Below are 25875 nucleotides of genomic sequence, written 5' to 3' on the forward strand. Positions count from 1 at the left end.
CCCTCCCCCTCCCTCACTGTGGAGGTCACAGTATCTGTGGGGAGGAATGTTTGAAACAAGAGCTGCCAAAGAAACGGATCACCTTAAAACGATTAGGAATATGGATGATATACTGAAGTTGGCTGTGTATATGTGTGAATGTGTGTGTGTACTCCATTTTTGGGATGCTTCACTTAGTATGTATGAGAGTGTGTGGGCTTACTTGGGTTTCACTTTGTATGTGTGTGTGTGTGTGTGTGTGTGTGTGTGTGTGTGTGTGTGTGTGTGTGTGTGTGTGTGTGTATGTGTATGCATTCATGTGTGTGCATTTGCGAACTCTAAAGGGAGTGTGTGTAATGTGTGTGTTATAACAAGCTCAGTTCCCTGTTAAAAGAGGAGCAGGAGTCCTAGGTGATAAACACTGGTGTGTGTCTTTATTGTGACTGAATACACATTACACACAGAAAGGAGGGGGAATCAAAACATACTTATCTACACAATATTTTAAAAGGCAACTTTATAAAAGATAGGTCCCTGTTTTCATAACAGATCCTCAATGTGAAGACCACTTACCCACAATCCTTTAGTTAACAAGGAAGCACACAATCTCCCCAAACATAAACATGTGAAACTGTTGGCATCTGAAGGGACTTTGTATGGTAGATCTAACTGTATCACCCTGGGAGGGCTTTCCACTTTATAGAAAAGGCATTTTGATTTCAAATCACATAGAATATCAAATGGCACTCGAGCAAGACGGAAACACACCAACAGTAATATCAATCAAGTAATGAGAGGCCAGGCTGATGTCTGTCCAGGTCAAGTCGTCCAATTAGAAAATACTTAAGCAGTGTTCTCTTAGTCTCGTTAACCACGGTCAGGGACCTCCTTCAGTCTGAGTGTGTGGAAGTGTGCTGCCCAGTCCAGCAGCAACAGGAGGTGGAAATGCCCAGCCAGCCATACCCCAAGACAAACACAGGAAGTACTGCAGCTTCTGAGAGGAGCAGAGGTGTAGTCAGACAGAGAGATCTCTATCTCTGACTAAAAAACCCAACTTCTCTGTTCAGCCTATAAAGTGCTGATCTCAGTCCTGCTCTCTTCCCACACAGCTGACCCAGGAGAGTCATGCACAGTCACTGAGGAAGATGAGGAGAGGAAGGCTTGTATGACTACAGTCTGTTCTGGTCTAAATGCCTACATTAACCATAACACCTGAGGAAAGGCAAGGCATTTTGAAACCAAAAGAAAACGTGAGGCCCATCCGGTAAGAGTCCAAACACACATTTTCCAGTCCGCTGAAAGAGCTGTAATCACATCATCATATAATCCACATGGATGAATAATCCAAGACACAACATTTGTGAAAGTGTCACCATGTTGCAGTAGCGTCGTCCGCTACTGGCTAGTTCATATTCTTCATCATGAAATACACCAATAGAAAAGCTATAGTCCTTAGGTTGACGTTGATCTGTGCTTCCACTAGTATCACCAGTGTGTTCAGGACCACAGGTAAACATTCAAGCAGTGAAGCAGAGGAGGAGTAGTGAGGGTGAACTGGCCAGTGAGGCAGTCTCCCACCAGACCCCAGCACCAGGCCTGACTGACCGCTCAGTGGTCAATAAGGACAGGTTGAACAGGTTGGAGGGAAGGTTGTCTATAATAAATTCGTATTGAGGTTCTGTCACGACACTGATGGACTTCATGTCTAAGAAGGGACTGGTACCAGGGTGAGGAACTGCGTGGGTGCAGCACCACAGGGTGCTGGATAGGTCCATGGGTGTGCGATGTTCTGTGTGGTGTGTGCGTGCTGGTGTCTGTGTTGGGTCAGGGCAAGAGGTCAGGGGTCAAGTTGAGTTGTGCTGGGGTTAGAAGCGTATGGTTCCAGGGCTCTTGGTCATGGTCAGAGTCTGGATGCTGGACAGGATCTTCCTCTGGTGTCCAGCCAGGATCACTCCCAGACGCAGCAGGTCCCTGAGAAGAAGGACATACTATTAGATAAACAGACAGACAGATAGAGAGACAGACTGACGCATAGGCAGACAGACAGACAGATAGACAGATAGGCAGACAGACCGACAGACAGACAGACTGATAGACAGATTGACATGCAGACAGACTGATAGACAGGCAGACAGACAGACTGACACATAGGCAGACAGGCAGACAGACAGACAGACAGATAGGCAGACAGATAGACAGACAGACAGACAGACAGACAGACAGACAGACAGCTATATTGTTGTAGGTATGAACTCACTCAGCAGTGATCTGGGCCAACAGGTCTACAGAGGTGAATCCAGCCTGGAGGAAGCTGTCCTCGTAGCGCTCCATCTTGATGGCCCTCAGCCACTCCCCCACGGAGCCACACGCTGAGGGGGCCGGGGGGGCCCGCTGGTCCAGCAGGGGGTGGGATGGCCTGGGGACAGGGGACACACACAGGGACACGTCACACACACACCAGGGGCCTCACAGGCATGTCTACGGAGTAGGGGCGGGATCTAAGGCTGCATAGGTGACAGGCAACAACAATGACTGCTGGAGGGGAGGGGGCATGGGCCAGGCTGTGAGTGACAGGTCAGTATTTGGTGTGGGAGAGGGGGAGAGGATAGGCACAGCTAGAGCCTGACAGGTCACAGCAGGACAGAGGAGGGACAGTAGACTGACTCTCTGAAAGACAGGACTGTATTCTAGGAATGAAGTAGTGGAGACTGTTGCTCTATTAGGGGACAGGATATACAGTACTCCAGCTGGTTAGACAGTCATTTCTCTGTCTTTACCTCAGGCTTTGTGTTTAAACCCACACTACCTTATCTGACTCTCCCACACACCCTCCACAACCACCCCTCTCGCCTGTAGATCTGTGCCCACTCACCCTGCACCATCCTGGGCCATGATCTTGAGCGAGGCAGGGTTGCGGATCAGCTTGTCCAGGGCACTAACGATGGCGGCAAAGCGAGGGCGGGCCGAGCGCTCCTTCTGCCAGCAGTCCAGCATCAGCTGGTGGAGGTGTGTGGGGCAGTCAGGGGGCGGGGGTAGGCGGTAGTCCTGCTCGATGGCGTTGATCACGTCCTGGTTGCTCATGTCCCAGTAGGGCCTCTCTCCGAACGACATGACCTCCCACATGACGATGCCGTAGCTCCAGGCGTCGGAGGCTGAGGTGAACTTCCTGAAGGCGATGGCCTCTGGGGCGGTCCAGCGGATAGGGATCTTACCACCCTGATAGAAGACAGGAGTCAACAACAACACACACCATGACCATCTGTAGTCAACAACCACACACCATGATCATCTGTAGTCAACAACCACACACCATGACCATATGTAGTCAACAACCACACACCATGATCATCTGTAGTCAACAACCACAAACCATGACCATCTGTAGTCAACAACCACACACCATGACCATCTGTAGTCAACAACCACACACCATGACCATCTGTAGTCAACAACCATACACCATGACCATCTGTAGTCAACAACCATACACCATGACCATCTGTAGTCAACAACCACACACCATGACCATCTGTAGTCTACAACCACAAACACTGACCATCTGTAGTCAACAACCACACACCATGACCATCTGTAGTCAACAACCACAAACCATGACCATCTGTAGTCAACAACCATACACCATGACCATCTGTAGTCAACAACCACACACCATGACCATCTGTAGTCTACAACCACACACCATGACCATCTGTAGTCAACAACCACAAACACTGACCATATGTAGTCAACAACCACACACCATGATCATCTGTAGTCAACAACCACACACCATGACCATATGTAGTCAACATCCACACACCATGACCATATGTAGTCAACAACCACACACCATGACCATATGTAGTCAACATCCACACACCATGATCATATGTAGTCAACAACCACACACCATGACCATATGCAGTCAACAACCATACACCATGACCATCTGTAGTCAACAACCACACACCATGACCATCTGTAGTCAACAACCACACACCATGACCATCTGTAGTCAACAACCACACACCATGACCATATGTAGTCTACAACCACACACCATGACCATATGTAGTCAACAACCATACACCATGACCATATGCAGTCAACAACCATACACCATGACCATCTGTAGTCAACAACCACACACCATGACCATCTGTAGTCTACAACCACACACCATGACCATATGCAGTCAACAACCATACACCATGACCATCTGTAGTCAACAACCACACACCATGACCATCTGTAGTCAACAACCACACACCATGACCATCTGTAGTCAACAACCACACACCATGACCATCTGTAGTCTACAACCACACACCATGACCATATGTAGTCAACAACCATACACCATGACCATATGCAGTCAACAACCATACACCATGACCATCTGTAGTCAACAACCACACACCATGACCATATGCAGTCAACAACCATACACCATGACCATCTGTAGTCAACAACCACACACCATGACCATCTGTAGTCAACAACCACACACCATGACCATCTGTAGTCAACAACCACACACCATGACCATATGTAGTCTACAACCACACACCATGATCATCTGTAGTCAACAACCACACACCATGACCATCTGTAGTCAACAACCACACACCATGACCATATGTAGTCTACAACCACACACCATGACCATATGTAGTCAACATCCACACACCATGATCATATGTAGTCAACAACCACACAACATGACCATCTGTAGTCAACAACCATACACCATGACCATATGTAGTCAACAACCACACAACATGACCATCTGTAGTCAACAACCATACACCATGACCATATGTAGTCAACATCCACACACCATGACCATCTGTAGTCAACAACCACACACCATGACCATCTGTAGTCAACAACCATACACCATGACCATCTGTAGTCAACAACCACACACCATGACCATCTGTAGTCAACAACCATACACCATGACCATCTGTAGTCAACAACCACACACCATGACCATCTGTAGTCAACAACCACACACCATGACCATCTGTAGTCAACAACCACACACCATGACCATCTGTAGTCAACAACCACACACCATGACCATATGTAGCCAACAACCATACACCATGACCATCTGTAGTCAACAACCACACACCATGACCATCTGTAGTCAACAACCACACACCATGATCATCTGTAGTCAACAACCACACACCATGACCATCTGTAGTCAACAACCACACACCATGACCATATGTAGTCAACAACCATACACCATGACCATCTGTAGTCAACAACCACACACCATGACCATCTGTAGTCAACAACCACACACCATGACCATCTGTAGTCAACAACCATACACCATGACCATATGTAGTCAACAACCACACACCATGACCATCTGTAGTCAACAACCATACACCATGACCATCTGTAGTCAACAACCATACACCATGACCATCTGTAGTCAACAACAATACACCATGACCATATGCACACACACACAAAGGGCTTGGTGTTGAGGAAGAACAGGGTGCAGTAGTCTCACCAGAGAGCTGGTGTAGGTGGGGTCTGAGGAGTTCTCCTGGAGGAAACGGGACAGGCCGAAGTCAGACACCTTACACACCAGGTTGCTGTTGACCAGGATGTTGCGGGCGGCCAGGTCTCTGTGGACGTAGCTCATCTCAGACAGGTACTTCATGCCCGACGCGATGCCACGCAGCATGCCCACCAATTGGATGGGAGTGAACTGACCATCGTTCAACTACAGAGAGAGAGACGAAAGAGTTAGAGATCTGGAATAAACAATTAAATATGTGTGTAAGAGGGATGGGTTGTGGGAGAGTCAGAGACCAGAAGTGACATAGTGAAATAATGACGCATAAGGAAGGGGTTGTGTGTGTGTTTGTGTTTGTTTGTGTGTGTCTGTGTTTGTGTGTGTGTGTCTGTGTGCGTTTCTGTGTGTGTGGAAGGCTCAGAGACTGACCCTAAGGAAGGAGTCAAGCGCTCCGTTCTCCATGAACTCAGTGAGGATCATGACGGGACAGGAGGCAGTGATGATGCCCTCCAGGTGGATGATGTTGGGGTGCTGGAACTGGCCCATGATGCTAGCCTCCGACAGGAAGTCCCGCCTCTGTTTGTCCGTGTAGCCACTCTTCAGGGTCTTGATGGCCACGTAGTTCTCCTTCTTCCCTGGGACCTTCAGCCTCCCCCGACACACCTCCCCAAACTCCCCTAGAGACAAGCAAGTGAAACATGAGTCAGTACAATACATACATGATAGTACAGCAGCCTATCCACAAGTCTGTTTAATAATATCACAGAGAGACAGCCTATCCACCAGTCTGTTTAATAATATCACAGACAGACAGCCTATCCACCAGTCTGTTTAATAATATCACAGAGAGACAGCCTATCCGCCAGTCTGTTTAATAATATCACAGACAAACAGCCTATCCACTAGTCTGTTTAATAATATCACAGAGACAGCCTATCCACCAGTCTGTTTAATAATATCACAGAGAGACAGCCTATCTACCAGTCTGTTTAATAATATCACAGAGAGACAGCCTATCCACCAGTCTGTTTAATAATATCACAGAGAGACAGCCTATCCACCAGTCTGTTTAATAATATCACAGAGAGACAGCCTATCCACCAGCCTGTTTAATAATATCACAGAGAGACAGCCTATCTACCAGTCTGTTTAATAATATCACAGAGACAGCCTATCCACCAGTCTGTTTAATAATATCACAGACAGACAGCCTATCCACCAGTCTGTTTAATAATATCACAGAGAGACAGCCTATCCACCAGTCTGTTTAATAATATCACAGAGAGACAGCCTATCCACCAGTCTGTTTAATAATATCACAGAGAGACAGCCTATCCACCAGTCTGTTTAATAATATCACAGAGAGACAGCCTATCCACCAGTCTGTTTAATAATATCACAGAGAGACAGCCTATCCACCAGTCTGTTTAATAATATCACAGAGACAGCCTATCCACCAGCCTGTTTAATAATATCACAGACAAACAGCCTATCCACCAGTCTGTTTAATAATATCACAGAGACAGCCTATCCACCAGTCTGTTTAATAATATCACAGACAGACAGCCTATCCACCAGCCTGTTTAATAATATCACAGACAAACAGCCTATCCACCAGTCTGTTTAATAATATCACAGAGACAGCCTATCCACCAGTCTGTTTAATAATATCACAGAGAGACAGCCTATCCACCAGTCTGTTTAATAATATCACAGACAGACAGCCTATCCACCAGTCTGTTTAATAATATCACAGAGAGACAGCCTATCCACCAGTCTGTTTAATAATATCACAGAGAGACAGCCTATCTACCAGTCTGTTTAATAATATCACAGAGAGACAGCCTATCCACCAGTCTGTTTAATAATATCACAGACAGACAGCCTATCCACCAGTCTGTTTAATAATATCACAGAGAGACAGCCTATCCACCAGTCTGTTTAATAATATCACAGAGAGACAGCCTATCTACCAGTCTGTTTAATAATATCACAGAGAGACAGCCTATCCACCAGTCTGTTTAATAATATCACAGACAGCCTATCCACCAGCCTGTTTAATAATATCACAGAGAGACAGCCTATCTACCAGTCTGTTTAATAATATCACAGAGAGACAGCCTATCCACCAGTCTGTTTAATAATATCACAGACAGACAGCCTATCCACCAGTCTGTTTAATAATATCACAGAGAGACAGCCTATCCACCAGTCTGTTTAATAATATCACAGAGAGACAGCCTATCTACCAGTCTGTTTAATAATATCACAGAGAGACAGCCTATCCACCAGTCTGTTTAATAATATCACAGACAGCCTATCCACCAGTCTGTTTAATAATATCACAGAGAGACAGCCTATCCACCAGCCTGTTTAATAATATCACAGAGAGACAGCCTATCCACCAGTCTGTTTAATAATATCACAGAGAGACAGCCTATCCACCAGTCTGTTTAATAATATCACAGAGAGACAGCCTATCCACCAGCCTGTTTAATAATATCACAGAGAGACAGCCTATCCACCAGTCTGTTTAATAATATCACAGAGAGACAGCCTATCCACCAGTCTGTTTAATAATATCACAGAGAGACAGCCTATCCACCAGTCTGTTTAATAATATCACAGAGAGACAGCCTATCCACCAGTCTGTTTAATAATATCACAGACAGACAGCCTATCCACCAGCCTGTTTAATAATATCACAGACAAACAGCCTATCCACCAGTCTGTTTAATAATATCACAGAGACAGCCTATCCACCAGTCTGTTTAATAATATCACAGAGAGACAGCCTATCCACCAGTCTGTTTAATAATATCACAGAGACAGCCTATCCACCAGTCTGTTTAATAATATCACAGAGAGACAGCCTATCCACCAGTCTGTTTAATAATATCACAGAGAGACAGCCTATCCACCAGTCTGTTTAATAATATCACAGAGAGACAGCCTATCTACCAGTCTGTTTAATAATATCACAGAGAGACAGCCTATCCACCAGTCTGTTTAATAATATCACAGAGACAGCCTATCCACCAGTCTGTTTAATAATATCACAGAGAGACAGCCTATCCACCAGCCTGTTTAATAATATCACAGAGAGACAGCCTATCCACCAGTCTGTTTAATAATATCACAGAGAGACAGCCTATCCACCAGTCTGTTTAATAATATCACAGAGACAGCCTATCCACCAGCCTGTTTAATAATATCACAGAGAGACAGCCTATCTACCAGTCTGTTTAATAATATCACAGAGAGACAGCCTATCCACCAGCCTGTTTAATAATATCACAGAGATACAGCCTATCCACCAGCCTGTTTAATAATATCACAGAGAGACAGCCTATCCACCAGTCTGTTTAATAATATCACAGAGAGACAGCCTATCCACTAGTCTGTTTAATAATATCACAGACAGCCTATCCACCAGCCTGTTTAATAATATCACAGAGAGACAGCCTATCCACCAGTCTGTTTAATAATATCACAGAGACAGCCTATCCACCAGTCTGTTTAATAATATCACAGACAGCCTATCCACCAGTCTGTTTAATAATATCACAGAGAGACAGCCTATCCACCAGTCTGTTTAATAATATCACAGAGAGACAGCCTATCCACCAGTCTGTTTAATAATATCACAGAGACAGCCTATCCACCAGTCTGTTTAATAATATCACAGAGAGACAGCCTATCCACCAGTCTGTTTAATAATATCACAGAGAGACAGCCTATCCACCAGTCTGTTTAATAATATCACAGAGAGACAGCCTATCTACCAGTCTGTTTAATAATATCACAGAGAGACAGCCTATCCACCAGTCTGTTTAATAATATCACAGAGACAGCCTATCCACCAGTCTGTTTAATAATATCACAGAGAGACAGCCTATCCACCAGTCTGTTTAATAATATCACAGAGAGACAGCCTATCTACCAGTCTGTTTAATAATATCACAGAGAGACAGCCTATCCACCAGCCTGTTTAATAATATCACAGAGAGACAGCCTATCCACCAGTCTGTTTAATAATATCACAGAGAGACAGCCTATCCACCAGTCTGTTTAATAATATCACAGAGACAGCCTATCCACCAGCCTGTTTAATAATATCACAGAGAGACAGCCTATCTACCAGTCTGTTTAATAATATCACAGAGAGACAGCCTATCCACCAGCCTGTTTAATAATATCACAGAGAGACAGCCTATCCACCAGCCTGTTTAATAATATCACAGAGAGACAGCCTATCCACCAGTCTGTTTAATAATATCACAGAGAGACAGCCTATCTACCAGTCTGTTTAATAATATCACAGAGAGACAGCCTATCCACCAGTCTGTTTAATAATATCACAGAGAGACAGCCTATCCACCAGCCTGTTTAATAATATCACAGAGATAGCCTGAGACCCACCGGCACCAATGACCTCCTCGATCTTGACAAAGGAAACATCGATCTCCTTGGCAAACTCCCGTACGGCTTCGTTAGGGTCCTCGTAGGTAAAGGGGTCAATATAGACCTTGACTCCTGAGGAGAGGAGGGGGGAATTAAACGACGAACCGGCCATGGTCACATACTGACTAAAATATGAATTTGAACAAATCTGTATGCACTATTTGCGTGTGTGTGTGTGTGTGTACTCACCTTGGCCCAGGAGGTACTGTCCATGTTTGTCACTCAGCTCTGGGTCCTTCATTCTACTGTGTCTGCTGTGGAAAAGAACCGGGTGTGGGAGAGGAAGGAGGGAGAGGGGGATAGAGTGTGGGAGAGGAAGGAGGGAGAGGGGGAAAGAGTGTGGGAGAGGAAGGAGGGAGAGGGGGAAAGAGTGTGGAAGAGGAAGGAGGGAGAGGGGGAAAGAGTGTGGGAGAGGAAGGAGGGAGAGGGGGAAAGAGTGTGGGAGAGGAAGGAGGGAGAGGGGGAAAGAGTGTGGGAGAGGAAGGAGGGAGAGGGGGAAAGAGAGTGGGAGAGGAATGAGGGAGAGGGGGAAAGAGAGTGGGAGAGGAAGGAGGGAGAGGGGGAAAGAGAGTGGGAGAGGAAGGAGGGAGAGGGGGAAAGAGAGTGGGAGAGGAAGGAGGGAGAGGGGGAAAGAGTGTGGGAGAGGAAGGAGGGAGAGGGGGAAAGAGAGTGGGAGAGGAAGGAGGGAGAGGGGGAAAGAGAGTGGGAGAGGAAGGAGGGAGAGGGGGAAAGAGAGTGGGAGAGGAAGGAGGGAGAGGGGGAAAGAGAGTGGGAGAGGAAGGAGGGAGAGGGGGAAAGAGAGAAAAGCGCCAAGGTGTCAGAGAAAGAGCGATAGAGGGAAGAAAGATGTGGTTAGCCCGGGGACATAACACTGTCTCTCCCTGTCTCTCACAAACAAGCTCATTTGGTATCTGTCTCAGACACAATACATGGCTGTTAAATATTGTAATGTCTTGACCCTGGGCCCTCCTCTACTGTTCTCCCCCATTCAAGAGCCACTCTGCTCTGTGTTACTGACTGTGTGTCTGCTGCACTGGGCTGGAGGCCTCCATTAGTGAGACTTTGGCCCCATCCTAGTAGGACTGTACAGCCCTGTAGCTACTGGGCACCTGCCTCTCTCTCTCTCTCTTTCTCCTTCTCTCTCTCTCTCATTCTCTCATTCTCTCTCTCTCTCTTTCTCCTTCTCTCTCTCTCTCTCCTTTCTCACAGGCCCAAAATAGCAAGACTGTCCCCACCCTCAGCTGGCGGTTGGTCCAGACCTCTACTGTGAGTGTGTGTTTGTGTGCATGCGTGTTTGTTTAAATGTGATTGCACACATCTGTGTATTTCTCAGAGTATGTGCAATGTCTGTGTACTGAATGTGTGCGTATTAGTGTAACGCATGTATGCGTGTGCACAACTCTGTATGTGTGTGCATGGTGTGTGTATGGTGTGTGCCCCAAGGTCAGAACTATTGTTCTCCTGTCCTGTGGAGACAGGGTTGGGACGGCTGCATCCTGTCTCTGACCGCCTCCCTCCCTCTCTCGCTCTCTCCCTCTTTCCTCCTCTCTCTCTCTCTCTCTCTCTCTATATATATATATATATATATATTTATATATATATCCATCTCTCTCTCTCTCTCTCTCTCACCCCCCCTCCCTCTATCTCTATGTCTCTATCCCCCCTCTCTCTATCTCTCCATCCCTCCCTCTCTCTCTCTATATATATATCCATCCCTCTCTTTCTCTCTCTCCCCGTTCCCCTCTCTCTCCCTCCCTCCCCCCTCACTCTCTCTAGTTCCCAGAACCTTTTTTCTGAGGGCATGTGGGGCTATTTGCTGAAACAATGAGGGTTATAATGAGTGGAATAACTTCTAGCCTCGTAAGCACAAAGTCACAAAGAAAATGTATTTGGTTTACTGAGAGTTTTGCTGAAATATGACATAGTGTTTGTATATAGCAGAGTTATTATCTAAGATATAAGATATGATTAGTACAGGTTACGGAAACACAACATGTCAAATGTTAAGATAAGATTCATGTTTCCTTTTTGTAAAATGCACATTACAGAATTGATGTCCCTGTCTTGTCCTCTCTTTCTCCCCCTCTCCCCTCTCCCCTCTTCCTGGTTCTCACCGTATGCAGAAAACAGCCACAGTGACGACAGTGATGAGCAGAAGCATCCCCATGGCGATAAGGACACCGGTCATCAGAAGCTGGTTAGGAGAGTCATCCCCTGAATAAAGGATGAAAAGGAGAGAGAAGGAGGGGGGAGTGTAAAAAGTAAAAAAAAAAAAAAGTAAAACAATTAGTAACAAGGAAATGTAAAAAATACACCAAAACAAACCTTATAAATAATGAACTGATGTATTCTGGGTAATAAACTAGAAGAACAGGGCGGACCTAACACACACAAAACTAGAAGAAACCTAGAAGACTTTGTTGGCCTCTCTGATATGGACAGGCCATATTGACAGGCCCCTCTCAGAGAGTGAAGCCTGGGCCTTTCCTTACCGTCAGGCAGTGTTCTGAAGGAGGCGGCTGGGCTGAAGCTGCCGTAGCCAGCCATGGTGCGGGCCCGAACCTGCACCTCATACTGAGTGGCCCTGCGGAGATCACTCAGCACCACCTGGTTACTGTCACTCTCCCTGTAGCTACACAACTGCTCCTCACCTCGACGCTCCTGCAGGGCGGAGAGAGACGATGAAGGGAGAGAGAGACGATGTAGGGAGAGAGAGACGATGGAGGGAGAGAGCGACGATGGAGGGAGAGAGAGACGATGAAGGGAGAGAGAGACGATGGAGGGAGAGAGAGACGATGGAGGGAGAGAGAGACGATGAAGGAAGAGAGAGACGATGGAGGGAGAGAGAGACGATGGAGGGAGAGAGAGACGATGGAGGAAGAGAGAGACGATGGAGGAAGAGAGAGACGATGAAGGGAGAGAGAGACGATGGAGGGAGAGCGAGACGATGTAGGGAGAGAGAGACGATGGAGGGAGAGAGAGACGATGGAGGGAGAGAGAGACGATGGAGGGAGAGAGAGACGATGGAGGGAGAGAGAGACGATGAAGGGAGAGAGAGACGAAGGGAGAGAGAGACGATGAAGGAAGAGAGAGACGATGGAGGGAGAGAGAGACGATGAAGGGAGAGAGAGACGATGGAGGGAGAGGGATGGAGGGAGAGAGAGACGATGAAGGGAGAGAGAGACGATGGAGGGAGAGAGAGACGATGGGGGGAGAGAGAGACGATGAAGGGAGAGAGAGACGATGGAGGGAGAGAGACGATGGAGGGAGAGAGAGACGATGGAGGGAGAGAGAGACGATGGAGGGAGAGAGAGACGATGAAGCGAGAGAGAGACGATGGAGGGAGAGAGAGACGATGGAGGGAGAGGGATGGAGGGAGAGAGAGACGATGGAGGGAGAGAGAGACGATGGAGGGAGAGAGAGACGATGAAGGAAGAGAGAGACGATGGAGGGAGACAGAGACGATGGAGGGAGAGAGGGATGGAGGTTGAACAAAAGCAGATAAGAAAAATGGGTTGAGCCAGTGGGTGAGAGGTCAGAGTGATGGACAGAGATAGAACAGTCAACTCCCTAAGACCTGAGGTGAGTCAGTGGGAGAGGAGAGATCTGGTTCTCCTCACCGTCTCACAGTAACGTAGCTGGTACTGCAGGATGGTGTAGTGGGGCTGGGCTGGAACGGACCAGTGGAGAGTCAGACTGCTCTCTGTAGAAATACTCTTCCTGATCACAGACAGCAGCACTGGAACTGCACTCAGACCAACACAAATAAATGACTTTAAAAGATAGAACAACATTCAACTTCCTCTTCTAACCATGCAACACCAACCCAAACATCCCTCTCTCACCCTCGTGACTGGTGGTGATGTTAACTCTATCGCTGGGTGCCCCCTTGCCATTGGAAGTGGAGACCCCGTTGAGGGCCTGGATAGAGAAGGTGTATGTGGTGTGAGGCATGAGGCCCCAGACCACCACCCTGCGGCCCAGCAGGCCTCGCTGAGAGGGTCTGTAGCTGACACTGTCCCCGCAGGGTGAGCACGGACCCCTAGGGGACCCACACAGGGAACACTCCACAGAGTAGCTCAGATCAGTCCTGCCGCCGCTGTCCATGGGCTCGCTCCACTCTAGAGTCACCGTGGTGTCGTTGATCTGGGTCACGATGCTGCGTGGGGCAGAGGGGGGTCCTGGAGGACGGGGGAGAGGAGAGGGTCACACACCTCCTCATCAGGTAATCAGCAGTCATAAATACTTCATCAGCCACAAGTACAAAGACATTTTCCATTTGAAGGCAATTCACTGGAGCGATGTGCATTATTACCATTCCTCTGTTTCACATTTACATTGTCAATTAAATCACTTGCATTTTATTTGCTATTTGTTATGCTCCCGACACATGTTCAGATAGTGTTTGGAGGAGCCGCCGGGGAAGAGGGGCACAGCAGGAAACAACATTGAGATGCAGGATTGAATTGGTGCTCCAATTACACGCGTCTACATTTCGATAATGATCAGCAGCTGAAGATTGTACTAGGGGGATTGTGATTGCTGCCACAATTGCAACGCCACTCAGCCAGTGTGAATGAGTTCCTGTTCCTGCCAAGGAGGCTGTGTGGCTAGGCCATTTACAGCTACTGTAAAATGCTTAGTAATATCAGGCACAATGCTCTCTGGGAGGTTGGGCTGGCCACAAGTAGGAGGCAGTTGACTACCATCACATAGACCTACATTAATTTAGTTTCAATTTACGTCAAATTCAAAAAGTCTATATTTGGGGGGCGGGGGTTGGGGGGCCTGTGATGAGCAAAACAATCAGGAGTGATTGAAATAAATGAAGTGGTGTAAGAGGTTATCAGAGTCTACAGGGAATCGTGTTGGTCCTCCACAGGGTGTCCGTCTTCTGCCACTACAAGGAACAGAGTTTCAGATTGCTGTTAGTTGCAAAGTCTTTTCATGGCCGTTCTGAGTGAGTGTGCCCAATTAAAAATGCCTCCCCTTTCACACACGTGGCTGAATTGAAATTCCTGAATCCACATGGAGGTGTCACTCAGGGCAATCAATGCTTCCCTTACTGGGAGTGACCACCAGGTTCTGCCCGGCCCCCTCTACACAGTCACAAAGGAGCTGCACCTCAATACTCTCAGCCCTGGGACAAAGACCACAGAGCAGGTGACAGGGGCTGAGCAACACAGCAACACCAGAGGAGAAGAGAAATTGCAAGGGACAACAAAAGAGGAGGGGAAATAAGATACACATGTTGAAAGTGGAACTAGGACAGAGACAGAGAGAGAGAGAGGTTAGCAGAGTCTGCATGGAATTGTGTTGGTCCTCCACGACGTCTGCATTGAGAGAGAGAGTATCAGGGGAAAGTAAATAGAGGGTAGAGTATGTAGATAATAATGCTTGTACTCACTGGTACATGGGGTGTCTGGAGTGTCAGAGTCAGCGCGGAGGTATCCTGGACGACACTGACACACAGGAGAGCCTGTCACCACAGCATGGCTGAACCCTGGACAAGCCTGGCACTGGCCCCCCGAGCCAGACCTAAACTGACCCACAGAACAAGCTGTGTGGAGGGAGGGAGGGAGGGAGGGAGGGAGGGAGGGAGGGAGGGAGGGGGGAAGAGGGGGAGAAGGAAAGTTAGCATGGCCCTGAACATCACCACAAAGCAGCACAGCATCCCGTCGTGGTGCGTCAGGTCAGGACGCATGTAAACAGCCTATGAATGGAGCCTGCTCCCTGACCCACCGGGCTCATTCAGCCAGGGTATACGTGAGTGTGGTATTGCAATATATGCTCTGTTCACTTCCTGTTGAATAAAAGTCTACTCAAATACATCTAATATATGACTGGACATCATAAGTATTCATTAGTGGATATTGAAGGTCTAATTTTCTGTGACATACGGAGTAATAATAACAGGCAGACTTCTGACCAAGCAAACCATTCCCAGAACATTAGCTAAGGTTCCCATTAAGTTGTAGTGAGGGTTGTATCTAACATTTGGATGATAACATCCTAAAAACATTCAAATAATGTTTTTGATAAGAATATATATATATATATATATATTTATATGAAATATCCTTGGAATGTTCTCCTAACATTCACTAAAACTAACATCTGTACCAACCATCACAGAACATTCCCCAAACGTTCTCATTAGGTTTCCAGGTCATGTAATAACACAATGTACCAGTAATGTTTCTGAGCAAACCAACATTTGATATGTTAAAGTTCCCAGAACATTAGTTGGGTTGCGGCAAATGTTCTCATAACACAGTAACTGTCCAGTCATGCTGATGATTATATCATGCTTGTATAAGACATTCCTAGAACATATTTAGTCTGTTGTTTAAAGGTTCCCAGAATGTTTCATTAGGTTGTGGGAACAGTCTGGTGGGAACATTGTGGGGACAGTCTGGTGGAAACATTGTGGGGACAGTCTGGTGGGAACATTGTGGGGACAGTCTGGTGGGAACATTGTGGGGACAGTCTGGTGGGAACATTGTGGGAACAGTCTGGTGGGAACATTGTGGGGACAGTCTGGTGGGAACATTGTGGGAACAGTCTGGTGGGAACATTGTGGGAACAGTCTGGTGGGAACATTGTGGGAACAGTCTGGTGGGAACATTGTAGGGACAGTCTGGTGGGAACATTGTGGGAACAGTCTGGTGGGAACATTGTGGGGACAGTCTGGTGGGAACATTGTGGGGACAGTCTGGTGGGAACATTGTGGGAACAGTCTGGTGGGAACATTGTGGGGACATCACAAAAGATAAGTTCCCAAAACACCAAAACATATTTTACAATGTTTCTTTTAGGGTGCAATAAACGTTCACCTGATGTAACAAGAACATTCCCAGAACATAGTTTATCTGTTCTATGAAGGTACCCAGAATGTTTCATTAGGTTGTAGGAACAGTCTGGTGGGAACATTGTTCTAGTTGTTATCTAAGAACTGTATTTCCCCATGAGGGACAATTAAGTTGGATTTTATTGTACTGAATAACATGGTTACTCTATTCATCAGCAGTGAGGTAGGGCTACAGTTTGGTTGTTATTCTACTTGTTTAATGGGTAGTTGTAGGGTTAATACTAAGCCAGGTTGCCTAACAGTTGAGGACTTTACGACTCCTACAAGCCAAGTTATCATTAACCAAATAGAGACGCTAAACAGTTAAGGTGCTAACTCTGCCAGGCAGGAAGCAACATGTCGGCAGAAAAAAGCCCCACGTCAGCCTAATCGCTGAATAAGATGACATCATTACAATTCAAGTGGCCCTGGCCTTCCTTTCCCAGACAGTGTAAATATACTGTCTCTTTGTTATCCGTGTACAGGGTATAACTTTCACCCACTCTCGCTCTCTCTCTCCCTACCTGTCTCTCTCTCTCTACCTGTCTCTCTCTCTCTCTCTCCATACCTGTCACTCTCTCTCTACCTGTCTCTCTCTCTCTCTCCCTACCTGTCTCTCTCTCTCTACCTGTCTCTCTCTCTCTCTACCTCTCTATCTCTCTCTCTCTCTCTCCCTACCTGTCTCTCTCTCTCTCTCTCCATACCTGTCACTCTCTCTCTACCTGTCTCTCTCTCTCTCTCCCTACCTGTCTCTCTCTCTCTACCTGTCTCTCTCTCTCTCTACCTCTCTATCTCTCTCTCTCTCTCTCTCTCTCTACCTGTCTCTCTCTCTCTCTCTCCATACCTGTCACTCTCTCTCTACCTGTCTCTCTCTCTCTCTCCCTATCTGTCTCTCTCTCTCTACCTGTCTCTCTCTCTCTCTCCCTATCTGTCTCTCTCTCTCTACCTGTCTCTCTCTCGCTCTCTCTCTCCCTACCTGTCTCTCTCTCTCTCTCTCCATACCTGTCACTCTCTCTCTACCTGTCTCTCTCTCTCTCTCCCTACCTGTCTCTCTCTCTCTACCTGTCTCTCTCCCTATCTGTCTCTCTCTCTACCTGTCTCTCTCTCTCTCTAACTGTCTCTCTCTCTCTCCCTACCGGTCTCTCTCTCTCTACCTGTCTCTCTCTCTCTCTCTCTACCTGTCTCTCTCTCTCTCCCTACCTGTCTTTCTCTCTCTCTCTCTCTCTCTCTCTCTCTCTACCTGTCTCTCTCTCTCTCTACCTGTCTCTCTCTCTCTCCCTACCTGTCTTTCTCTCTCTCTCTCTCTCTCTCTCTCTCTCTCTCTCTCTCTCTCTCTACCTGTCTCTCTCTCTCTCTCTCTCCCTACCTGTCTCTCTCTCTACCTGTCTCTCTCTTTCTCTACCTGTCTCTCTCTCTCTCTCTCCCTACCTGTCTCTCTCTCTCTACCTGTCTCCCTCTCTCTCCCTACCTGTCTCTCTCTCTCTCTCTCTCTCTCCCTACCTGTCTCTCTCTCTCTACCTGTCTCTCTCTCTCTCTACCTGTCTCTCTCTCTCCCTACCTGTCTTTCTCTCTCTCTCTCTCTCTCCCCCTACCTGTCTCTCTCTCTCTCTCTCTCTCTCTACCTGTCTTTCTCTCTCTCTTTCTCTCTACCTGTCTCTCTCTCTCTACCTGTTTCTCTCTCTCTCTCCCTACCTGTCTCTCTCTCTCTACCTGTCTCTCTCTCTCTACCTGTCTCTCTCTCTCTCTACCTGTCTCTCTCTCTCTCCATGTCTCTCCATGTCTCTCTCTCTCTCTCTCTCTCTCTCTCTCTCTCTCTCTCTCCATGTCTCTCTCTCTCTAGACCTGTCTCCCTACCTCTCTCTCTCTCTCTCTACCTGTCTCTCTCTCTTTCTCTCTACCTCTCTGTCTCTCTACCTGTCTCTCTCTCTTTCTCTACCTGTCTCTCTCTCTCTTTACCTGTCTCTCTCTCTCTCCCTACCTCTCTACCTGTCTCTCTCTCTTTCTCCCTACCTGTCTCTCTCTCTTTCTCCCTACCTCTCTCTCTCTACCTCTCTCTCCCTAACTCTCTCTCTCTCTCTCCCTACCTCTCTCTTTCTCCCTAACTCTCTCTCTCTCTCCCTACCTCTCTCTTTCTCCCTACCGCTCTCTCTCTCTACCTCTCTCTCTCCCTACCTCTACCTGTCTCTCTCTCTTTCTCTCTACCTGTCTCTCTCTCTCTTTGCCTGTCTCTCTCTCTCTCTCCCTACCTCTCTACCTGTCTCTCTCTCTTTCTCCCTACTGTCTCTCTCTCTTTCTCCCTACCTCTCTCTCTCTACCTCTCTCTCCCTAACTCTCTCTCTCTCTCTCTCTCTCCCTACCTCTCTCTTTCTCCCTAACTCTCTCTCTCTCCCTACCTCTCTCTTTCTCCCTACCTCTCTCTCTCTACCTCTCTCTCTCCCTACCTCTACCTGTCTCTCTCTCTTTCTCTCTACCTGTCTCTCTCTCTCTTTACCTGTCTCTCTCTCTCTCTCTCTCCCTACCTCTCTACCTGTCTCTCTCTCTTTCTCCCTACCTGTCTCTCTCTCTTTCGCCCTACCTCTCTCTCTCTACCTCTCTCTCCCTACCTCTCTCTTTCTCCCTACCTCTCTCTCTCTCCCTACCTCTCTCCCTCTCTTTCTCTCTACCGGTCTCTCTCTCTCTCCCTACCTCTCTCTCTCGCTCTCTCTACCTGTCTCTCTCTCTCTCCCTACCTCTCTATCTTTCTATCTACCTGTCTCTCTCTCTCTCTACCTGTCTCTCTCTCTTTCTCTCTCTCTCTCCCTACCTCTCTCCCTACCTCTCTCTATTTCTATCTACCTGTCTCTCTCTCTCTACCTGTCTCTCTCTCTTTCTCTCTCTCTCTCCCTACCTCTCTACCTGTCTCTCTCTCTTTCTCTCTACCTGTCTCTCTCTCTTTCTCCTTACCTTTCTCTCTCTCTCTTTCTCTCTACCTGTCTCTCTCTCTCTTTCTCTCTACCTCTCTTTCTCTCTACCTGTCTCTCTCTCTCCCTACCTCTCTCTCTCTCTTTCTCTCTACCTCTCTCTCTCTCTACCTGTCTCTCTCTCTTTCTCTCTACCTCTCTCTCTCCCTACCTCTCTACCTGTCTCTCTCTCTTTCTCCCTACCTCTCTCTCTCTCTTTCTCTCTACCTGTCTCTCTCTCTCTCTCCCTCTCTCTCTCTCCCTACCTCCCTCTCTCCCTACCGCTCTCTTTCTCCCAACCTCCCTCTCTCTCCCTACCTCTCTCTCTTTCTCTCTACCTGTCTCTCTCTCTCCCTACCTCTCTGTCTCTCTTTCTCTCTACCTCTCTCTCTCTCTACCTGTCTCTCTCTCTTTCTCTCTACCTCTCTCTCTCCCTACCTCTACCTGTCTCTCTCTCTTTCTCCTACCTGTCTCTCTCTCTCTCTTTCTCCCTACCTCTCTCTCTCTCTTTCTCTCTACCTGTCTCTCTCTCTTTCTCCCTACCTCTCTCTCTCTCTCTACCTGTCTCTCTCTCTTTCTCACTACCTGTCTCGCTCTCTTTCCCTCTACCTGTCTCTCTCTCTTTCTCTCTACCTCTCTCTCTCTCTACCTGTCTCTCTCTGGTGTCAGGAAAATAACCTCACACTCAACGTCAACAAAACTAAGGAGATGATTGTGGACTTCAGGAAACAGCAGAGGGAACACCCCCCTATCCACATCGATGGAACAGTAGTGGAGAGGGTAGTAAGTTTTAAGTTCCTCGGCGTACACATCACAGACAAACTGAATTGGTCCACCCACACAGACAGCATTGTGAAGAAGGCGGAGCAGCGCCTCTTCAACCTCAGGAGGCTGAAGAAATTCAGCTTGTCACCAAAAGCACTCACAAACTTCTACAGGTGCACAATCGAGAGCATCCTGTACGGCAACTGCTCTGCCCACAACCGTAAGGCTCTCCAGAGGGTAGTGAGGTCTGCACAACGCATCACCGGGGGCAAACTACCTGCCCTCCAGGACACCTACACCACCCGATGTCACAGGAAGGCCATAAAGATCATCAAGGACAACAACCACCCGAGCCACTGCCTGTTCACCCCGCTATCATCCAGAAGGCGAGGTCAGTACAGGTGCATCAAAGCTGGGACCGAGAGACTGAAAAACAGCTTCTATCTCAAGGCCATAAGACTGTTAAACAGCCACCACTAACATTGAGTGGCTGCTGCCAACACACTGACTCAACTCCAGCCACTTTAATAATGGGAATTGATGGGAAATGATGTAAAATATATCACTAGCCACTTAAACAATGCTACCTAATATAATGTTTACATACCCTACATTATTCATCTCATATATATATGATGTACATATTCTTTATATATGTACATATTCTTTATCCCCTTACACTTGTGTCTATAAGGTAGTAGTTTTGGAATTGTTACTTGTTGATTATTACTGTATTGTCGGAACTAGAAGCACAAGCATTTCGCTACACTCGCATTAACATCTGCTAACCATGTGTATGTGACAAATAAAATTTGATTTGATTTGATTCTTTCTCTCTACCTGTCTATCTCTCTCCCTCTACCTGTCTCTCTCTCTTTCTCTCTACCTGTCTCTCTCTCTTTCTCTCTACCTGTCTCTCTCTCTCTCTCTCTTTCTCTATACCTGTCTCTCTCTCTTTCCCCCTCTCCCTATTGTGTCTGAGCTGGTCCTTTGTGTAAAAACTCATGTACCCAAGCAGTGCAGGGGTTAAAACCATGTGCAAACAGCTATGGAGTGCAACACAAAAGTATATCTACAGAATCACAAAAGAATCATCAAATAAATCTTACCTGCATATTGCATAGTCTACAATGTATCTTAATGAAAGGCTTTGACAGAGAGTGGAACTGCTCTTAGGATCATACTGATAGATGTGGGATCTTCATTTGAGCCAGTTTGCTACAGCAGGAAAGTAAACCTGCAGCAACAGGAACTGTGCATTATTATGTGGATTATAATTCATTGACATTTTTATAGGGATTGATACATTTTTTTGTTAGGGAAAATCAAGTCTGAAATGTCTAAGTGGAAATTACAAACATTAAAAGCCTTCTAAAACTAAAAAAAAAAAAAAATTGCAACAAAAGACTGATCAAATGAAGATCCTACATCTGTAGTTTCCCCTAACAAGCCCAACCTCTGTGACCAGAGTCCAGGGAGCAACACAGCCACCCAGAGACAGAGACATCAGAGTGCTGTTCATAAATACCCTCTAACTGGCTGGCTGCTGGTGGGATGCTGCAGGGGGAAGAGGTTTATAGCTAACAGATAGGCTCGAGCTGGGCCACTTAAAGAGCTTTATGACCTATCCCCCCTCCCGCTGATGGCACACTCTCAATACATCAACAAACACACTGCCTTTTACCACCCACTTCCCTCTTCTCTGGTGGAGAGAGACATTAAAACAAGAAGACAGCAATAGAAGTTAGCTAAAACACTGTCTGCTGAATGATATGCATGGCTGTGTGTTTATTCTGATGTGCTAAGAGACAGAAACAGAGAGGAGAGAGAGGGTGAGCGAGAGGAGGTGAGAGAGGAGGAGAGAGAGAGGAGAGGGAGAAAGGAGGAAAGAGAGAGAGAGGAGAGAGAGAGAGAGGCGGAGGAGATAGAGTGTGTGTGTGTTCCCTTTCTCTTTAGAGCAGTGTGTGGAATGTGACTAAGGTTGCAAAATTCCGGGAACTTTCAAAAAATTCCTTGGTTTTACAGAATCCTGGTTGGATTTCCTGCATATTCCTTCCTGAATCTGGGAATTTTCCAACCGGGATTTCGGGAAAAAATTTACATTTATTGAAAGTTCACATAATTTTAATTAGCTAGACAGAGGCAACCCACTGCCTGTGGCATTGTGTGTGTGTGTGTGTGTGTGTGTGTGTGTGTGTGTGTGTGTGTGTGTGTGTGTGTGTGTGTGTGTGTGTGTGTGTGAGTGTGTTAGAATGGCAGAGATGTATTGCCTTATCGTGCTCTTATCTTCCATTTTCAGTCATCTGCTGTTGTGTTCCAGTAGCAACCTGCTGAGAGGGACCTGTCAGAGCAGCATCATCCCACATCTAACCACTGACATGGAGGAGGGGAAGATAGAACACCATGGAATTGTTCATTGTATCTGCATTTCTGTCCATCTGTCCCTCTCCACCTGTGTGTGTGTGTGTGGCTGTACATGGATAATTCATCTCATTATGGGAGTTGTAGTGCCCAAGGGGAAAACCCCCCCTGCTTCTCTCTCTGTTGTCAGGTTGGCTTTGATGTACCGGTAACGGAAGATGCTTTACCTTCACTCTCCCTCCTTTCTTTTCCTCCATCCTCTCTTCTCTTCTCCCCCCTCTACTCTTCTCCCTCCTCCCTCTTCTCTTCTCCCCCCTCTACTCTTCTCCCTCCTCCCTCTTCTCTTTTCCTCCCTCTACTCTTCTCCCCCTCTACTCTTCTCCCTCCTCCCTCTTCTCTTTTCCTCCCTCTACTCTTCTCCCCCCTCTACTCTTCTCCCTCCTCCCTCTTCTCTTTTCCTCCCTCTACTCTTCTCCCCCCTCTACTCTTCTCCCTCCTCCCTCTTCTCTTCTCCCCCCTCTACTCTTCTCCCTCCTCCCTCTTCTCTTTTCCTCCCTCTTCTCTTCTCCTCCCTCTTCTCTTCTCCTCCCTCTTCTCTTCTCCTCCCTCTGCTCTTCTCCTCCCTCCTCTCTTCTCCTCTCTTCTCCTGCCTCCTCTCTTCTCCTCTCTTCTCCTCCCTCCTCTCTTCTCCTCCCTCTTCTCTTCTCTTCTCCTCCCTCCATTAATGACTGATTCACTGGGTCTGACTGACAAACAGTCCTACAATGTCCTAAACGCCACCCTAAGCCACCTAGCCCTGTGACACTTCCCTCACCTCTGACCTCTGCCCTGCGCCCCCTGACCTCCCTCAGTCCCCTCAATATTCCAGGCCCAGCCCCATCACTCTCACTGGTATAATACTGCTTATGTAAGCCTCTTCTCTTCTGTCCCCCGCTCGCCTGCCCTCCATCTCCACCCACCGCCTCCATTGTTTCATTGTTTAAGCCTCAGCTCTCTCTGTATGAGTAAGAGAGAGAGAGAGAGAGGGGTGAGAATGAGTGAGTGAGTGTGAGAGAGCATGAGAGAGAGAGAGAGAGGGGGGGGGGTGAGAGTGAGTGAGTGAGTGTGAGAGAGCATGAGAGAGAGAGAGAGAGAGATAGAGAGAGAGAGAGAGAGAGGGAGAGTGAGTAAGTGTGAGAGAGCGTGAGAGAGTGAGAGAGAGAGAGAGAGGGGTGAGAATGAGTGAGTGAGTGTGAGAGTGCGTGTGTGTGAGAGAGAGAGAGAGAGATAGAGATAGAGAGAGAGAGAGAGAGGGAGAGTGAGTAAGTGTGAGAGAGCGTGAGAGAGTGAGAGAGAGAGAGAGAGGGGTGAGAATGAGTGAGTGAGTGTGAGAGTGCGTGTGTGTGAGAGAGAGAGAGAGAGAGAGGATTTTAGGATTTTGTTTTATTTTGTGTATGTGTGAGTTAAGTTTTGTTTTGTCCTCTAAATTGGCCATCCCATTCAACAGTACAATGAATGTCATTGTTAGTATTGCTGTCTTTTTTATTTGATTGAGTGTGAGAGAGCGTGAGAATGAGTGAGTGAGTGTGAGAGAGTATGAGAGAGAGAGAGAGAGGGAGATTGAGTGAGTGTGAGAGAGCGTGAGAGAGAGAGAGAGAGAGAGAGAGGGTGAGAATGAGTGAGTGAGTGTGAGAGAGCATGAGAGAGAGAGAGAGAGGGAGAGTGAGTGAGTGTGAGAGAGCGTGATAATGAGTGAGTGAGTGTGAGAGAGTATGAGAGAGAGAGAGAGAGGGAGAGTGAGTGAGTGTGAGAGAGCGTGAGAGAGAGAGAGAGAGAGAGAGAGGGTGAGAATGAGTGAGTGAGTGTGAGAGAGCATGAGAGAGAGAGAGAGAGGGAGAGTGAGTGAGTGTGAGAGAGCGTGAGAGAGAGAGAGAGAGAGAGGGTGAGAATGAGTGAGTGAGTGTGAGAGAGCGTGAGAGAGAGAGAGAGAGAGAGAGCGTGAGAATGAGTGAGTGAGTGTGAGAGAGTATGAGAGAGAGAGAGAGAGGGAGAGTGAGTGAGTGTGAGAGAGCGTGAGAGAGAGAGAGAGAGAGAGAGAGAGGGTGAGAATGAGTGAGTGAGTGTGAGAGAGCATGAGAGAGAGAGGGAGAGTGAGTGAGTGTGAGAGAGCGTGAGAGAGAGAGAGAGAGAGAGAGAGAGAGAGAGAGAGAGGGGTGAGAATGAGTGAGTGAGTGTGAGAGAGTGTGAGAGAGAGAGAGAGGGGGAGAGTGAGAGAGTGAGCGAGAGAGAGAGAGAGAGGGTGAGAATGAGTGAGTGAGTGTGAGAGAGCGTGAGAAAGAGAGAGAGAGAGGGAGTGAGTGAGTGAGTAAAAGGACAGAGAGAATAGCTTCCCATCTAAACAGATGAGACAGCATATTATCCTCTCTTGTCTTCAAACCCCCCTTACCTGAGCAACGGGTGTGTCCGTCGGCTGGCTCGTACCCGGGCAGACAGCCACAGGAGGTAGTGGGCTGGCCCACCCATTGGCCGTCCTCTCCACAAAAGAGTTTAGGTGGCCGTGGCCGGGGCCCCTGCTGGGCAGCGTTGTCCACACACACCCCCTGGGCCTCCTGCACCAGGGTACGGGGCACAGTCTCAGGGAAGGAGGACAGGGAGCTGGCCAGGGCGGGACACTTCTTGAAGAACACCCTGGCAGACAGCAGGGCCATGCAGGCTCCCTGGGCCTGGAAGGCCAGGTAGAAGCCCCTCTTAGACAGAGGCCCCAGCCGCAGCGTCTTCACATTGAACTTACGCTCCCCGCCCTTCCTCAGCAGGAAGTCTGCAGCCACTGTGTCCACCTACAGGATGACAGGAGGGAGAGGCAGGCGGTCAACACAAACACAGGAAGTAATATCTCTACATAGAATTCAACATCCCAAAAGTCTACTTGAAGAGCTCCCATTCCAGTGGGTCCGTGTGTGTTCAGTGTAGGTGTGTATGTCAGCATGTGTACA

At 47.6% G+C, this 25875-nt stretch overlaps 1 protein-coding gene across 1 annotated transcript in view; it reads right to left on the bottom strand.

The window, feature by feature from the left end:
* Positions 1-391: 391 nt before the first annotated feature.
* Positions 392-25875, bottom strand: part of ephb4a (eph receptor B4a) — a 50801-nt gene continuing 25317 nt past the window's right edge. The window contains exons 4-16 of the mRNA XM_036968062.2: positions 25329-25719; positions 15396-15548; positions 13834-14169; positions 13609-13733; positions 12481-12649; positions 12103-12202; positions 10178-10242; positions 9947-10060; positions 5954-6201; positions 5516-5731; positions 2852-3195; positions 2237-2395; positions 392-1950 (exon numbers count right to left, since the gene is read on the bottom strand). Of these exons, the coding sequence (XP_036823957.1) occupies positions 1845-1950; positions 2237-2395; positions 2852-3195; positions 5516-5731; positions 5954-6201; positions 9947-10060; positions 10178-10242; positions 12103-12202; positions 12481-12649; positions 13609-13733; positions 13834-14169; positions 15396-15548; positions 25329-25719 (2526 nt within the window). The 3' untranslated portion in view covers positions 392-1844. The remainder of the gene's footprint in view (positions 1951-2236; positions 2396-2851; positions 3196-5515; positions 5732-5953; positions 6202-9946; positions 10061-10177; positions 10243-12102; positions 12203-12480; positions 12650-13608; positions 13734-13833; positions 14170-15395; positions 15549-25328; positions 25720-25875) is intronic.

Source organism: Oncorhynchus mykiss, chromosome 29, assembly GCF_057628025.1.
Source record: "Oncorhynchus mykiss isolate SJ-2025 chromosome 29, ASM5762802v1, whole genome shotgun sequence".
In the NCBI taxonomy this organism is placed as follows: Eukaryota; Metazoa; Chordata; class Actinopteri; order Salmoniformes; family Salmonidae; genus Oncorhynchus; species Oncorhynchus mykiss.